Source organism: Mytilus californianus, unplaced genomic scaffold (assembly GCF_021869535.1).
Source record: "Mytilus californianus isolate M0D057914Y unplaced genomic scaffold, xbMytCali1.0.p SCAF_8, whole genome shotgun sequence".
Taxonomy (NCBI): Eukaryota; Metazoa; Mollusca; class Bivalvia; order Mytilida; family Mytilidae; genus Mytilus; species Mytilus californianus.
In genome coordinates, this window is record NW_026262734.1 from 1,988,860 (window position 1) to 2,007,499 (window position 18,640).

The following is an 18,640-nucleotide window of genomic DNA, read 5'->3' on the forward strand; positions in this document are numbered from 1 at the left end:
TAATCATGAAACATTTGGTCTGGTAATCAAATAATCACTATAAAACAGCCAAGTAAACACATAATCAAAAACCCCATGTTATTGAGGAGTTTCATCGATGTTGTACATAAGGCCAACCGATAGTTCAGATAATCCGGATTATGAAAATTAATTCAGTTTTCAACAAACAATTGAATTAGATGATTAATTTAGATGCATATAAACACTTGTAACCGGAACCTGACCTGTAGCTCATCAACAATTAATGAATACTTTATACGATAGAGTACAATCTGGTAATACACAGCAAACTTTTTAATTAATTTATCTAAGCTTCAGCTCAGGTTAACAGTCGAGTTCAACAAAAGTATGAAGTGAATATTTACCATCAGTTTTGTGTTTTTACAATATAAAAATAAGAAGATGTGGTATGATTGCCAATGAGACAACTCTCCACAAGAAACAAATTGACGCAAAAATTAACATCTATAAGACCCCATACGTTTGAAGGCACCATTCCTCCCATAACCTGGGACAGTGGTGTAACAGCTAGTACAACATATGAACAAACTATAAAAATCAGTCGAAAAAGTCTTAACTCATCAGAAGGATACAGATATAAATAAATATAACAAAAACAGGTATTAAGAAAGGACCTAAATATCGTCCTCCATCTATAATAGATTGGAAACAGTGTCATCAGGTCATTAAAGACGCTCTGTCTGCCTGTTGTAAAAATTGGTGTAAACGTGACAAATCTGATAAAAAAATCTCTAGACAGTTATTTGAATAAAATTGTGAATACGGTTGATATTCGTATATCTCATTTTGAAAACAATTCTGAAATTGATAATAGGGTCCATGATATACCCATTTCTACAATAAAAAATAAACTGCAAGTACTCGCAAAACGGTTTATGTTCGTACCGGCAGACAAAGCAGCCAAGAATGTAGTGGTGGTTTGACGCAAATACTACACAGAAGTTCTCCAAAACGAAATTATCAATTCTTCTACATTCAGGTCCGTACGCGCCAAAGAGAGTCAAATTGTAAACAAGCATATCACTGCCACTACCCAGCTTAAAGCCTCTTCCGAACATTTGAAAGTCCCTACTATGTACTGGTTACCCAAATTGCACAAACTACCTTTTAAATTCCGTTTCATCTCCGCATCTAGTAGTGTTCTTCTACTAATCTATCAGTGCTTCTAACTACCTCCCTTACTACTATCAAAGAACTTGTTATTAACTTTTGTAATAAAGCTTATGAAAATAATGGTATTAATTATTTTTGGAGTGTTAAAAATTCTTTAGAGGTTTTAGATAAAATACATGCTCTTGATGGTCCTTTTAAATCTGTTGACAGTTATGATTTTTCTACTCTCTACACTACACTTCCACACATTCTTGTTAAGAAAAAGTTTTTATATTTAATTAAATGGTCTTTTGAAAAATCTCATTGCAAATTTATTTGCTGTAACTCGTTTAAAGCCTTTTTCTGTAAGGACAAATGAAAGTTTGCTAGATACACTTACTGGAAATGTGAATATATGATTGAAGCTTTAAATTTTCTCATGAACAACATATATCTACGTTTCGGTGATAAAGTGTATCGATAGGTAGTAGGTATTCATATGGGCACTAACTGCGCCCCTTTAATAGCAGATTTATTCCTGTATTGCTATGAATCTCAGTTTATGACCAAACTCAGTAAAGACACGTCATTGTTACATTTGGTTGATACATTCAACAATACCTACCGTTATCTTGATAATATTTTTTCGTTAAATAATCCAGAGTTAAATATACTACCGAAATTTACCCAAAAAGAACTTACTCTAACTAAATCCAACAGAAACAGCAGTAGTTGTCCTTTTCTAGATTTCGACATTTCAATTTCTAAAGGGAAACTCCATACTAAAATTTACGACAAAAGAGACGTTTTTCATTTCCTATTGTTAATTTTCCTTTTTTAGACGGCGATGTTCCTTTGGCTCCATATTTCGGTGTTTATATATCTCAACTGGTTCGTTATTCCCGTGTGTGAAGTGATGTCATAGATTTTAACGAACGTAATCAATGCATCACTGGTTAATTATTAAGTCAGGGATTTCGTCACCATAAATTACTTAAAACTTTTACTAAATTCTTTCATAGATACAAAGATTTCACATCCTAATTTTACGGTAATATTGTACTTAAAGCGCAGAAATCACTACGTGATCCGTGTAAACTCATCGAACCTTTAAACAAACTTATTAGTAAATGTTATCTTACCAATGTTGTAATTAGATCTTTGAATATAGTTTACATTGGCAAAAATATCGATTTTGTCATCAGCAAATTAAAACATAACTAAATTTGTATTCTTTTCAAACGGGATAAATAAATACACATTCACGTTCATTTTCTATATAGAGGTTAACTCTTTAACTATCCTCTGCCTGTCGATACTTTTATTTCTGGCATTGCACAAGTCATGTCTTCTTTGACTGTCCATTACGTTAAAATACTAAATCCCTGGGATGTGTTTTAGTTGATTTTAGTCTCTGATGCATGATTTTTTATTATTAATTGTGTTTGGCTTTTAACTAGCTTTCAGTAACTGCTAGTACTCTCAAATCGTACTTTCGTGGTAATTTGACTTGTAGATACAATTTGTAATGTTTTTTTTGTTATTTAATGTTTACTTATTTAAAGTTATATCTCGTCTCTCTATTCTAAATATATACCAGATTTGATAATTGTTTAGTATGACTATAAATTTTCACTCCTGTTCTCGAACTATGAACATTTTGTAAAAAATATTTCCGTTCTCCATTACTGTACAAAATTATTTTCATTTACCTGTGTACATTATTCTAATTGGCGGTATTTTGTTCAAGGTTATGGTTGCTTTTTTGAAATTGTTTAACATACCACCCCTTATTTTATTGATTTTGTATTTACATTGTGTCATAGATCAAATTGATTCATTCAGTGTATATTCATTTGTTTGTGTTAATATGTCTTTTGATTACGTTAAGCCATTTCAATTGATATTCCATAGTGTGTCTTTCTATGTTGTGATATTACACTATTGTTTCAGGTAAGGGTGAAGGTTGGTACCTATTAAAACGTTTAAACCCGCTGCATTTGTTTGCACCTGTCCTAAGTCAGGAACCGGATGTTCAGTGGTTGTCGTTTGTTGATGTGGTTCATAAGTGTTTCTCGTTTCTCTTTTTTTATATAGATTAGACCGTTGGTTTTCCTGTTTGAATGGTTTTACACTAGTCATTTTTAGAGCCCTTTATAGCTTGCTGTTTGGTGTGAGCCAAGGCTCCGTGTTGAAGACCGTACTTTGACCTATAATAGTTTACTTTTACAAATTGTGACTTGGATGGAGAGTTGTCTCATTGGCACTCATACCACATCTTCTTATAACTATATAAGTAACCATCCACGTCAACTCTGTGTTTTTGTTAGATGTATTCTATTTGTATCAATCTCATGAGTTAAGACTTTTTCAACTGATTTTTAAAGTTTGTTCTTATGATGTACTGTTACACCACTGTCCAAGTTTAGGGGAGGGTTGGCGCCTCCAAACGAGTTTAACCCCGCCACATTCTGTATGTGCCCGTCCCAAGTCAGGAGCCTGTAATTCAGTGGTTGTCGTTTGTTGCTGTGTAACATATTTGTTTTTCGTTCATTATTTTGTTCATTAATTAGGCCGTTAGTTTTCTCGTTTGAAATGTTTTTACATTTATAGTTTCAGGACCTTTTATAGCTGACTATGCAGTATTGGCTTTGCTCATTGTTGAAGACCGTACAGTGACCTATTGTTGTTAATTTCTGTGTCATTTGGTCCCCTGTGAAGAGTTGTCTCAGTGGCAATCATACCACATCTTCTTATTTTTGTCATCATAAAGATTCTGCAAGGTAAAGGTCGACCTGATTAAAGGGTGAGAAATTAAGACTGCCACATAGCAATTCCAGTATAATGGATAGGGGCTGAAATTTTGACTTGAAACATGCCACCTACGGACCCTCAACAAGTTGTTGCAAGGGTTCTATCACATGCAGAGAACATGGCACTCTCACTACACCAGGCATTGACCGAAACGTTCTTATTCTACCGGACATGGCTTCGAATTTGTACATCCCACACAGCCAAAAGAATGCCCCACTTCGGCAAGGGTTTGACTGACATTCGGCATGACACATTTGTCTCGCTTTCCGCGACTTTCGTTATTGGCGAAACATAAAAGGGGAAAAATCAATATATCAGTGGCAATAACCCAAAAACATTTTAATTTTTGATTTTTAAGGTGTATACACCTTGTCATGCTGATAGTTTTTGCCTTTTACTTTTTACACCTATCTCCTATAGTTTTTGCCTTTTACACTTTACACCTATCTCCTATCGTGTTTGCCTTTTACACTTTACACCTAGCTCCTATAGTTTTTGCCTTTTACACATTACACCTTTCTCCTATAGTTTTTGCCTTTTACACTTTACACCTAGCTCCTATAGTTTTTGCCTTTTACACTTTACACCTAGCTCCTATAGTGTTTGCCTTTTACACATTACACCTTTCTCCTATAGTTTTTGCCTTTTACACTTTACACCTATCTCCTATAGTGTTTGCCTTTTACACTTTACACCTAGCTCCTATTATTTTTGCCTTTTACACATTACACCTTTCTCCTATAGTTTTTGCCTTTTACACTTTACACCTAGCTCCTATAGTTTTTGCCTTTTACACTTTACACCTAGCTCCTATAGTTTTTGCCTTTTACACTTTACACCTAGCTCCTATTATTTTTGCCTTTTACACTTTACACCTATCTCCTATACTTTTTGCTTTTTACACTTTACACCTAGCTCCTATAGTTTTTAAAACAACGAAAAAGAAATGCCAAAAAGTTACAGCACTGAAATGTCTCGCCTGCTTTACTATTCATGATTGATTTAATGTTGATAGTCCTAAACATTAAGTTTTACTACAAGTATCACATAAACTTAAAATGATCAATGATCCATGAAAATGAGTTCTTATTCAGATAATCCAAGCCAGGCAGACATGTACACCTTACGTTCATTCAATACACCAAATATAGTTGAACTATTAATTCTAGTATACAAAAAAAGACCAAAACACAAAAACTTAACATTGAGCAATGAACCATAACAATGAGGCCAAGGAAAAAAGACAGTATCTGAGAAACGGACCTTATCACGTACATTTAACCTTGATCACTGATCCAAGAAATGAAGTCGAGTTCAGGTGGATTCTGTCTGAAATGTAGACCTTGCAAGGAACCCATATATCAGATATAGTTAATGATATATATATATATATATATGACATAATGATAAGTGAGACAAAATCAATATTTCTGGGGCAATAACTCAATGATATGTGGACAGATGTTTTTCAGGAAAGATAAAACTCATTTGTACTGATAATTTGGGAATCCGAGATAATGGATTGCGAATCCGAGAAAACAGATTGAGATAATAAATCCGAGATCATGGCTTTTGAATCCGAGATAACGGATTGTTAATTGAGATCACGGATTTTGAAACCAAGAGAACGGATGGTTAATCCAATATCACGGATTGGGAATCCGAGATATCGGATTGCGACTCCGAGATAACGGAATAATTATCCAAGATAACGGACTGGGAATCCGATATAACGGATTACCAATCCGAGGTTATGGATTGGGATTCCAAGGTAACGGATTGGGAAACCGATAACACGGATTCATTTTATTTTTTATGTGTCCCTTTATGGCTTCCGTACAAACATGATACAAATAAAAGAGCAGCTATCAAGTAAATTGGAACCTAAATACACGGCGAAAAACATGTGCGGTCAACTTCTGCCGCGGGACTTTAATAACCCGAGTAAAGCATAGCATGACAACATGATAGGTGAGCAAGCAATTTGTAGCTCAAACCCCTGTTCTAAAATGTTCCAGCGTTTGTCAGGGATTAGTTAAAATTTCCAGATGTTGTAGTTTTGGTAAACCCCCGGTGACTTTGAGGCACCTTGAATACCTTTAGTTGACTATTTCTAATAATAATAAAAAATACAATTTTCTTTTGTGTCGGCAAATCGTGACTAGTAAACTACATATTGGGCAATGGACAAAAGGCTGTAGCAGTCCGAAACTGGACTCAGCACACTTTGAATTGCAAAAAGAAATTGAAAATATGTTAAAATCAATATAATAGTCAGGCTTATGCGATGCAGTTTATCAAAATGAAGTTTGAACATGTTTTCATATTTTAGTGTTTACAAGACGTGTTTCTATGGTGATACTGATAATAAAAATTGTATCCACTGACAAATTGATATTTGATTTTAATGACACTCTGCCTTTTTAACTTTTCCTGATTCGAGCGTCACTGATGAGTCTTTTGTAGACGAAACACGCGTCTGGCGCATATACAAAATGTCAATCCTGGTATCTATGATGAGTTTATTTATCTGAGGGATTGAACTTATCGGTAATAAATAAACCATTGGCCGTTGAATACTTTAATTTGAAGGACGCACTGTGGATATTTAACTTATTACTTATTAATGCATTTAGAACCTACAATTGATTTTGTTTTATTTCTCAGGTTTGAGTATGATTATGTATAATGAAAGAGTGATTCTATAACCGCTTTATTTCACGCTATGATAGTCTAACCACGAGGATGCTCGTGTATTCAATTTGATTTTAAAAATTCGAAATGGTGAGCCGTGACAACTTATAGCGTCAAATTTAAAGGAAACGTAGCTAATATTCGACAAATCCTCTCATTCGCATGCAATCAACGTGTAGTAATTTGATTCAACATGGAAGATGAATTGATAACATTGAATATTGGAGGATCTATTTTCAAAACGTACAGGTCAAAGTTAATCAAATATCCCAATTCTAAACTAGGAAGTCTAACAACAGCTTCAGAACACTATTTACCAAGCAGTAAGGAATATTTCTTTGACAGGAATCCTGAGTTATTCAACGTAGTACTAGATTATTATAGATATGATAGACAACAATTGCACATACCCAACTACACGTGTGGATCTGTTCTATTACAAGAATTTGACTTTTGGGGTTTACCCGTAGTAAATATTGCGGACTGTTGTTTCCATATTTATATCAAGCATGAAGATGAGGTAGAAATACAACAGACTTTGGTTACGTGTCATTCTTATACACAAATAGGCAATAGCCTTACAAATTCCAAGTCATTCGGAAAACAGCTGTGGTTAGTTTTAGACCAACCGAATTCCTCACGAATTGCACAGGTAAACATATTTTTTTTCAATTATTAAACAAGTTTTTGGGGTTCATGATTTATGACTATTGAACAGCATTATACTACTATTGCCTTTATTTCAAATGTTTTGAGAAAAATGTATCAACGTAATATTTAAATACTGTAAAAAACGCACAAAGGACTTGTTGTCATCAAATTTTGTCATACATTTCTTTACATACACGATCAACACGATCTGTATCGGGAGCATGTGAAATCCCTGGTTTTTTTTGGTGTGGTTCAGTCTTTATTTCTATATGTTGTGTTTTGATACTGCTGTTATTTGGTTGTTATTGTTGTCAGTTTGTCAATGACTTATGAGTTTGAATATTTCTTTCGTATATTCTGTCTCTTCTCAAAAGAGAAGTGTAGATACCAAAGGGATATTCAAAGTCAAAGGTCGAAAATAAACTGATAACGCCGTGGCAAAAAAGAAAAAAGAAAAAGAAAGACCAGCATACAAACAAAAGTATAAAAAAATACAACATAGAAAACTACAGACTGAGTAACACGAACCCCACAAAAATCTGAGTGAGGTGCTCCGAAACGGTAGGCAGATTCTGCTCAACATGCTGTACCTGTAGTGTTGTTCATGTAAGTACAAACCCGTTGATATGTCTATCTGAAGAAAATATAGAACATCAACAATATTTGTCTTCCACATCTCTCCACCCATTACATTGAATGTACGACTCTTGCACAAATAACTAATTAGCGTTTCTTTGCAGATATTTTTTGCCGTCTTTATGATAATGGTTGTTTTATCTGTATTGATGTCCTGCATGGTAACAGATACGAAATTCCGGGTAGATAGGCCCCCACCACCACACCATTCAACTAATAACCGAAACCAGCTTACACGGACTAACTCTACAACGGGCAATAACACAAGTAATGATTCTGTTGTTCATCACGTGAAGGATGACGGGTTAACTTGGAAGATGAAGCTCTTCATAGAAACCAAACCATTAGATTACATAGATTACATTGATTTTGTCACTACCGGGTTCTTTATATTAGAGTTGTTACTCCATTTTCTTGTTTGCCCACAGAAGAAACGGTTTTTAAATGACAACAACAATAAAATCGATGTTTTGTTATTTCTTGTAACATTATTGTTTTGGTGTGTTATTCCGCTAGCGGTTGATTATATGAAATACAAACATTACAGATCTCTATATATTTTCGCGAATGTAACTATGATGTTAAAAATCCTTCGTATGTTTAGATTAACTAAGCTGTATACAGAACTTCGAATATTATTAATTACCCTCCAAAAAAGTATCAAAGAACTAATTTTATTGTCCGTTACGTTTGCAATATTTGCAGTTTTATTCGGGAATTTGATTTACTACAGTGAACTTTCAGAAAGCGAAACCTTTCCTGATAGTTTTATAGGAATATGGTGGTCCATAATTACCATGACTACTGTTGGGTATGGAGATTATGTTCCAAAATCTTCTATTGGTTATTTCGCTGGTGTTATTACCGCAACTTCCGGTGTTCTCATCATTACAATGCCGATTGCCATTATCGCCGGAAAGTTTGATGGATATTATACTGCATATAACACAAACAAAACAAAAACAAAGATGCGAAAACTCCAAAAGCAAGAACATCAGAATTCAGTGGCACCTCTGTATAACACAACTATCATAAACAAACACTGAATGAGAAAATGAGAAAAACCGAAAACATTTCGAAAGGATGAATATGCAGGACTTTGTATTTGTTATTAGACGTTTGAAATTGTACTCAAACCCATGCGTTTGAATTGTACCAGATTATATTCATTCCTTATACTATAGTTTTTCCCTAACTATTTAATTTTGAAATTGATATTTTTATTAAGTTGTTCACAATATATTTTTTCTTGTTTGCTTTTGTAAGTGATTCACATTTTTACATGATTTTATCCAATTTATAATACATTCATGCAAAGAAGATATGGAATGATTAGAATAGGCTTTGAAAGATTTGATAAGGGACTTTCCGATTTGAATTTTTTTTGGGAGTTCGGTATTAGTGCTATTTTACTTTTTACCCAACTGTATTTAATTCATAATGTACACGGAACATATTAACTTTGTTCGTTTCAAATTGTTTTGTAAAACAATATTTACGTGATATCTTTTATTGGATGAATTTCAAATAAAATTGACAATTCATTTCTTTATTCAAGTGCCCATTAATTGCATAGCAGACAATACAAATAAAAATATTCATACAATATTGAACCGTATATCAAATGCAATGTTGAGGGTATCATCAGCTCAGTAGTCAGTACTTCGGTACTGACATGATTTATAACAAACTTTTCTAAAATTGCCCGTTTATAAATTTTGAAATTATAAAGAAACTAAGGTGTCAACTCCCTCAGGCAAAGTTGACCTTAGATGGATTTGGCTATTTGTTTTAGGTATTTTTGTCATATAGCTCTTCAACTGTTTCGGTACTTATACATCCCTCGGATTTCAAATGTTTGGCTTTGAGCGTTCCTGATGAAGGTAAATCCAGAAAAGAGCTTCGGACGCATGAAATTATTAAACGTGTTGTTTTCAATTTTTTACAATTCTTCTGATTATTGTTAATTGAATATAATTATGAACAAATGTATAGGACAGAAGAGAATAAGTACAAAGCGGGATAACATGGTTAGAATAATCTTACAATTATTTTTTCCAATTTCATTCAGATACTTCAGTTTCAAAATTCAATTAAAGACAGATCTTATCATATCTGGACAGCAGTTTTTCTTGAGGCTGCAAATAGTTTTCAAGACCCATTGATGGCATTCGGCTGTTTTCTGCTCTTTGGTCGGGTTGTTGTCTCTTTGACACATTCCCCATTTCCATTCTCAATTTTATTTATTTCATACATGTTATCAATATTGGTACAGTGGTTACTCAGTTAAAATTGTTCCTGTTATCAAATTTCTGTTATTGAAAATTTGCCACGTATCATTTGAATAATAGTTTTCGGGATTTAGCCATGTTTGTTAAAAATTGTTTGGTTGGATTTTGCTGGATTGTAATCCCTTATAAACTATGATAAATATAACTGGTTAGATACCAGTATATAAAAGATTATTTTGACAAGTTTGTACCTTAATCCGGGGGAACATACTTCTTTAATAGTTAATTTGCTTTGAATTTCTTTTATCTTCTGTGCTGTGAGTACAATAAGATGTAAATCTGAGGGGTTACTCATTTTCAACTGATCCTTACAATCTGTTTTTGTTGTTGTACTGTTACACCACTTTTCCAGATTAGGGAGAGTTTAGCGCTCACGAAGTAACCCTGTGTTATTATTGTCTGTCCAACTTCAGCAGCCAGTGTTTGTCATTAGTCATATTTGTTTTTGGTTTATTGTTTTTTCTTCAATCAAGCCATTAATTTTGAATTATTTCACACTTTGTCACGTGTTTTTTTTACCTTTTATAGATTTTCTTGCATGTACGTCATTCAGACTTTGTTAGATAATCGTCTTATAATAACACTTTATTATTTTCAGGAGTGTTAAACTCTTGTCTAGATTTTCCTTTATTATGAACACTTATACATAAACACGAAAATGTCAGAGATGTTTAAATACGCGTTATGAGTTACATATAAATGTCTAATAGGAACATATAATTGGAAATAATAAAAAAAAATCCTGGCATATGAACGAAAACAAAATGCAAAAACCATTAAGTATTCTTAACTCATAACGTTAACAGGACATACTAATTATACACAACAATTGCATCTCCTCGTATGCTAATTTTATTTATGGATGATCAGACCTAGCTACATTGCCTTCACAAATATATAATCCCTTTACAGCCACTTACTTAATTTTCTACATTTGAAAATGCCTGTACCAAGTCAGGAATATGACAGTTGCTGTCCATTCGTTTGATGTGTTTTGTCATTTGATTTTGCCATGTGATTAGGGACTTTCCGATTGAATTTTCCTCGGAGTTCAGTATTTTTGTGATTTTACCTTTTAGTTGATCTGATGCTAATCTCTGTATTCAACTAAACCAACAGGTAAGTCGGATTAAGCGATGCGTTAACATTTCTACTATTAAAAAACAGTAATAATTAAATAAACGCGTCGATCAAACACTGTACAATTTAGAACGTTGTGAATAGTCTGGGTGCCGCGTCGACCAAACACTGTACATTTAGAACGTTGTGAATAGTCTGGGTGCCGCGTCGATCAAACACTGTACAATTTAGAACGTTGTGAATAGTCTGGGTGCCGCGTCGACCAAACACTGTACATTTAGAACGTTGTGAATAGTCTGGGTGCCGCGTCGACCAAACACTGTACATTTAGAACGTTGTGAATAGTCTGGGTGCCGCGTCGATCAAACACTGTACAATTTAGAACGTTGTGAATAGTCTGGGTGCCGCGTCGACCAAACACTGTACATTTAGAACGTTGTGAATAGTCTGGGTGCCGCGTCGATCAAACACTGTACAATTTAGAACGTTGTGAATAGTCTGGGTGCCGCGTCGACCAAACACTGTACATTTAGAACGTTGTGAATAGTCTGGGTGCCGCGTCGATCAAACACTGTACAAATTAGAACGTTGTGAATAGTCTGGGTGCCGCGTCGACCAAACACTGTACATTTAGAACGTTGTGAATAGTCTGGGTGCCGCGTCGACCAAACACTGTACATTTAGAACGTTGTGAATAGTCTGGGTGCCGCGTCGATCAAACACTGTACAATTTAGAACGTTGTGAATAGTCTGGGTGCCGCGTCGACCAAACACTGTACATTTAGAACGTTGTGAATAGTCTGGGTGCCGCGTCGATCAAACACTGTACAATTTAGAACGTTGTGAATAGTCTGGGTGCCGCGTCGACCAAACACTGTACATTTAGAACGTTGTGAATAGTCTGGGTGCCGCGTCGACCAAACACTGTACAATTTAGAACGTTGTGAATAGTCTGGGTGCCGCGTCGATCAAACACTGTACAATTTAGAACGTTGTGAATAGTCTGGGTGCCGCGTCGACCAAACACTGTACATTTAGAACGTTGTGAATAAGTCTGGGTGTGTTTGTTTTCTACCTGACATTTAAATAAAAATACAAAAAAGATGAGCACACCTATTTAAAAAAAAATAGGTGTGCTCATCTTTTTTGTATTTTTATTTGACAATGTATTGGACTCTTGATGATGTGGCACTATTTTTAAAAAAAGATGAGCACACCTAAACAAAAAAAATAGGTGTGCTCATCTTTTTTGTATTTTTATTTGACAATGTATTGGACTCTTGATGATGTGGCACTATTTTTAAAAAAAGATGAGCACACCTAAATAAAAAAAAAATAGGTGTGCTCATCTTTTTTGTATTTTTATTTGACAATGTATTGGACTCTTGATGATGTGGCACTATTTTTAAAAAAAGATGAGCACACCTAAATAAAAAAAAATAGGTGTGCTCATCTTTTTTGTATTTCTATTTGACAATGTATTGGACTCTTGATGATGTGGCACTATTTTTAAAAAAAGATGAGCACACCTAAATAAAAAAAAAATAGGTGTGCTCATCTTTTTTGTATTTTTATTTGACAATGTATTGGACTCTTGATGATGTGGCACTATTTTTAAAAAAAGATGAGCACACCTAAACAAAAAAAATAGGTGTGCTCATCTTTTTTGTATTTTTATTTGACAATGTATTGGACTCTTGATGATGTGGCACTATTTTTAAAAAAAGATGAGCACACCTAAATAAAAAAAAATAGGTGTGCTCATCTTTTTTGTATTTTTATTTGACAATGTATTGGACTCTTGATGATGTGGCACTATTTTTAAAAAAAGATGAGCACACCTAAATAAAAAAAAATAGGTGTGCTCATCTTTTTTGTATTTTTATTTGACAATGTATTGGACTCTTGATGATGTGGCACTATTTGTAGTACAAGGTTACATACAAAACCTGCACATATTTTCAATTAACAGTGGTGTTACATATTTCGTAATCAATATAATTAATTCTTTTCTTTTACGAGAGAAATAGTTGATACTTGCTAACTTGGATACCCATCTGGGGCAATTTCAACGGAATTCAACGTTCCGTAAAATCAAGCTTCTGACACGCGTTTATCACAAACGTTTAATTTTTATATCACATGCATTTTACACGCATAATACTCTAACGTCATAGGTTTGGTTCTTACTACTCGATAGATTGTGGTGTTGCAATAAAATGTAAATATAACATGTTATTTCTAAGTATAGAAGTGTTGTTTATTTCTCTTGCCTATTGTGTGTATCAATTATCATGTATGCATTTTTTATATTACTATCAAATGAATTATATTTGTCATTGAGAGTTATTGTTGGTTGTCTGTTGGTTGTCTGTAAACATGTAAATAAAGTAACGCATCTGTGATAGAAGTAAAACATTCTAACATTTACTTATTTTTTTTGTTTGCAGTAATGCAAATATGATAATATATACAAAAGCAATGCGATATTAGATGACCGACGTAAACATCCCATAAATTCATTATGAAGCGGTAATCAACGGACACCACCAAAACAACTCACATCAATAAAAAAATTAATCTGACAAAAATCAGGCTATTCCTATTCCTTCTTGAATGAAGAATCCCATTTAATTTAATAAATCTTGATCATTATTTTTTTTTGTTATAGTTATGCTCTGTTTTGTAGGCGATATCAGTCTCTTAAGTCTACTTACAATGAATTGAATAAAGAGAAAAAGATTAGGAGAGAGATTGTTTAGAAACTAATCATCATATAAGCCAGCAATATTGGTAGGACTATGTTTTTCTTTAATATTTAATAATACATAAGTTTTTGATTTTAGGGGTAGGGTTAGGGTTAGGGTTAGGGTTAACAAAATAGATGAGCACACCTGCTTTTTTTAATTTTTTTTCAGGTAGAATATTTCAACGTAAATTGTTGAATTTATGAGTGGAGCTAAAAACAGTTTATACAGAGAAATTGACAAACCTTTATTTTAAGTCTTAAACTTGGCAAACATTTCAGAATTTGAAAACTGATTTTGCTCTATTTACGACAACACGATGACGAAATAGTGCTGTCTTGGATAGACCAGTTTATACAACCAAAATGCAATTAACACTTGTTTAATGTCAATCAAGAGTCCGATGCACATTTCTTTTCAACAGTGTCCTGCCATCTGTAATTATATTTTTTCTTGACCATTGATTTGCTTGTCATGTGATATACACCTTAACCGTAACGGTAACAATTTCTATGCACTAAATGATCATTTTGCAACACGACGGGTATCACATGTGGAGCAGGATCTGCTTACCCTTTCGGAGCTCCTGAGATCACCCCAAGGTTTTGGTGGGGTTCGTGTTGCTTAGTCTTTAGTTTTCTATGTTGTGTCATCTGTACTATTATTTGTCTCTTTGTCTTTTTATTTTTGGCCATGGCGTTGTCAGTTTGTTTTCGATCTATCAGTTTGACTGTCCCCCTCTGGTATCTTTCGTCCCTCTTTGGCTATCAATGTCTCTTTAGTGATGCTCGAGGCCGAAATACCAAAACCTAATAAAATCGTAAAAAGAGTTGATCAAAACAAAAATGACCTAAAGTACAGGAAAATATGGACAAGGATTTGAAAGAGGAAGAAATATTCCTTAAATGAAAATGATTTTAAAAAGTTATAACAGCAAATTTTATTTTAACAATATCCGTATATCTGGCTATTGGGATGGTAATGAACTGGGGCACTGAACGTTTACCAGGAGATGAATTCAGCCATTGGTAACAATTACATTAACGATATCAACAAAGTAGGAAACGACTACCAGGATGGGAGTGTATGATGTTTCTACGGTTTGATTTAAATAAAGGCAACAGCAGTATACTGCTAGCGCTGTTCAATAATCATAAATCTTTTTAGCAAAAACAAATCCTGGTTGCAAAACTAAAACTGAGGGGCACGCATTAAGGTGGCATAGTAGTATTTCCTGGCCCATGGGGATAATGATAGCCTTTTTAGAATTTGAACCACTTTCTACCCGGATGGAAGTGTATGATGTTTCTACGGTTTGATATCGATATTCGATTCATTATGTTTTGTCTCTGGTCTTGGTTGGAATATCATTGCTTATCAACAAGCAAACATTGTTTGCTTTTATACTTAAAAATAAAGGCAATAGTAGTATATCGCTGTTCAATAGTCATAAATCGATTAAACGAAAACAAATCTGGGTTACAAACTAAAACCGAAGTGCACGCATCTACTACAAGAGGAAAACATCTTGTATCAACACCTGAAGACAAAGATAAAAAATTACTTTGAAATCTCACGTTTCATCCCTTGTTTTTCAAAACTCCCGTTGGTCTTTAATCTATCACGTTTCTACTTCCTCAAGTGATATGACGCACATACTATTTGCGATTAATGAATCACTATCATTGCGATCAGTTGATTAGGATTATAAATGTCAACATTAACAGGGCCAAAGAGATGAAAAAAGGGATAATATATACAGTGAATGGTCTTTGTGAATTGGGTATTATATAGGACACGGTGATAATTATGCATGTTTTTTTAATCGTTCCTAACATAGCTTATCCTACATGAGATAGTAGACGTTATAAATGCAAATTTGAGGTTAAAGTTCATTTTCTGATTATTCAACCCTGTTATTCCGATAAGTACAAGGAAATAACATACATGGTTAATACAGTAATTATATTTTATCACCATGTCATGGTATCTTCTACTATGATATTGTATACAGTAATTGAATAAGATGCATTTCACAAGTCTGTAATAATATAGGAGCTTTTAGTATACACTATTAAATTTAAAACAAGTATGTTTATTTTGGTTTCAAATTTGATTTTGAATTCATATCTTTGAAATAGACTCTTTAAAATCATGCGTAACTTTTTAACACTTCTGCAACTTACGAATCATTTCATCTGCAAGATCGTGCATGGCTCTTTTTTTGTGTATTGTAGAATGTTGTATATGACTGTAATCACTATAAGTTAACTGATATATCGTGTGTTTAAATTTGGGAGGGGCAAGTAAAAGGAGGGGCGAAAGATACCAAAGGGACAATCAAACTCATTGATCGAAAATTAACTGACAACGCCATTGCTAAGAAAGAAAAAGACAAACAGACAAATAATAGTACACAAGACAAAACATTGAGAAAACTAAAGACTAAACAACACGAACCCCACCAAAAACTGGGGGTGATCTCAGGTGCTCCGGAAGGGTAAGCAGATCGTGCTCCACATGTGGCATCCGTCGTGTCGCTTATGTTATTACAAATCCGGCAAATAGTCTAATTCTAAAAATATATTGTAATCCGGCCATCCATGTCTTTAAAATATTATCATTTTACTACATTTAGTTTGTGAAATAGGCAAACATGGACGTTGTATGCTTAATTGTAATTAAATTTTCCTGATGATCTAAAACAAAAAAGAATTTCAAAATTATTTTGATATATACTTGTATCCACTCTCGTACATGTTCTCGCTCCTAAATAGATAAACAATACCTTTCGTTGAGATTTTAATGTCTTCTAGTTTCTGTCCTCAAACAGTGGTTACTTAGCCCAACATTAGAAAAGAAAGCTCTCCGATTTTTATAATTGTTCATAATATAGGCAATTTTGAAAATGAAATTACATCTGAAATATGTACTGAGTTTTCCAGGATCTTTATAAAAATAAGTTTTAATATTTAGCCATGTCGAACGAACTTTCTTTTAAAGACATTAATTTATGTAACATTTGAATCTATTTTACTAACTAAAAATATGTCAATATCCTGCTTATTTATTTTGCGGACATTGATTTATATAGTATATAAATCTCATTTCATTATGTTTATAGATAATATATATGTCAATATCCTGCTGTTCACTGTGAAATAAAATATATGAGAATACTTACTAATCTAACTGTTTAAAATAATGTTTATCTGACGAGACTGCTATGATTTTACCATGTGTAGCAACTACCATAACGGATTTATCATTTGTGATGCAGCATTCAAAAGACCTGACCTCGATTATTTTCAAATGCATTAAATCGCCTTCCATTATTCATAAATCAGGAATGTCATATATAATATTCACATAACACCATAATAACACACAACGATGGAGGAAAGATTCTCCTGATTAGAATGTTAAGAAAAAAAAAAAAAAAAAAAAAACAAACTCCAAGAAAAATGCATGATGGAAAGTTCCCTATCAAATGGCAATATCAAAAGCACATCAAACGAATTGAAAACAACTGTTATATTCCTGACTTGTTACAGACATATCGAAATTCCTTGTGTAGAAAATGGTGGTACGCCGATACAAATTTCTTGTTTAGAATAACATGGATAATGAAAAATCTTACTTTAAGAAGAATTGCGGGGATTAAAAAAAAACGCTTTAGCCTGGATAGTGGCATGCTAGCAAAACATCGAAACAAACTATTAAAATCAGTTGAAAAGATTGACACATTAGATACAAAGCACCAAAAATATTCAAAGCATACTTATAATATTACGTAATGTTTCAATGTAGTAATAACAAATTCGAAGTTTGATACAATCAATATTTATAAATCTTATTACAGAGTTAAATTGATAACACTTTTAAAATAAGTTCATATATAAAGGATCGAAAAGTTTACACGGATCTCATTTAGGATTACGGTCTCTATTAACATCATAACCGTTACAATTAGGATATGATATCACGTTAGTAATAATTTTTCTACAATAAGTCTATCAAAGTGTTGTCATGTAATGAGTACAGCGATACACTACATTGAGGTACTTTGTCTGATTGCAAGTCATTCTATTAGAGTAGGTGACAGATGCTAAATTATTTATATTAAATAAATGTGCGAAAATTATGATCTAAATAACTTATGCGCGATAAAAATTGCTAATTTTATAAAGAAAATCCAATATGTCCAGAAAACAATACATGGGTTGACGACTTGAAAATTTAAAAATAACATTTATTTTGTAATTGAAATGCATTGCAATATATGACATTAAATACATTAAACTTTAACAATGATAAATATCTGAGATTTAACGCATCATTTGTAAAAAGGATATAAAACAAAATAGATTAACATACTGACTAATATTCTAATAACAACACAGTTATTTAAATTATTTAAAAGAATACCATAACTTTGAAATTGAAAATATAACAATTCTAAATAAGATATTTTCGGTCAACATGTCGACAAACGTGAAAGTATCAGACAAACTGTGATACAAACAACTTTTTTGGTTTTTCCTACTAATTCTCTTAATTTGAGCGTCACCGATAAGTAATATGTATACGACACACACGTCTGGCGTGCACTTT

At 33.2% G+C, this 18,640-nt stretch overlaps 1 protein-coding gene across 1 annotated transcript; it reads left to right on the forward strand.

The window, feature by feature from the left end:
* The first annotated feature begins 6,818 nt into the window (after window positions 1–6,818).
* LOC127710977 (potassium voltage-gated channel subfamily C member 4-like) lies at window positions 6,819–9,507 on the forward strand. Its single transcript, XM_052216923.1, has 2 exons — window positions 6,819–7,273; window positions 8,013–9,507. Exon 2 carries the CDS (start codon window positions 8,031–8,033, stop codon window positions 8,952–8,954), a length of 924 nt encoding a protein of 307 aa, XP_052072883.1. The 5' UTR covers window positions 6,819–7,273; window positions 8,013–8,030; the 3' UTR covers window positions 8,955–9,507.
* Window positions 9,508–18,640: the final 9,133 nt, after the last annotated feature.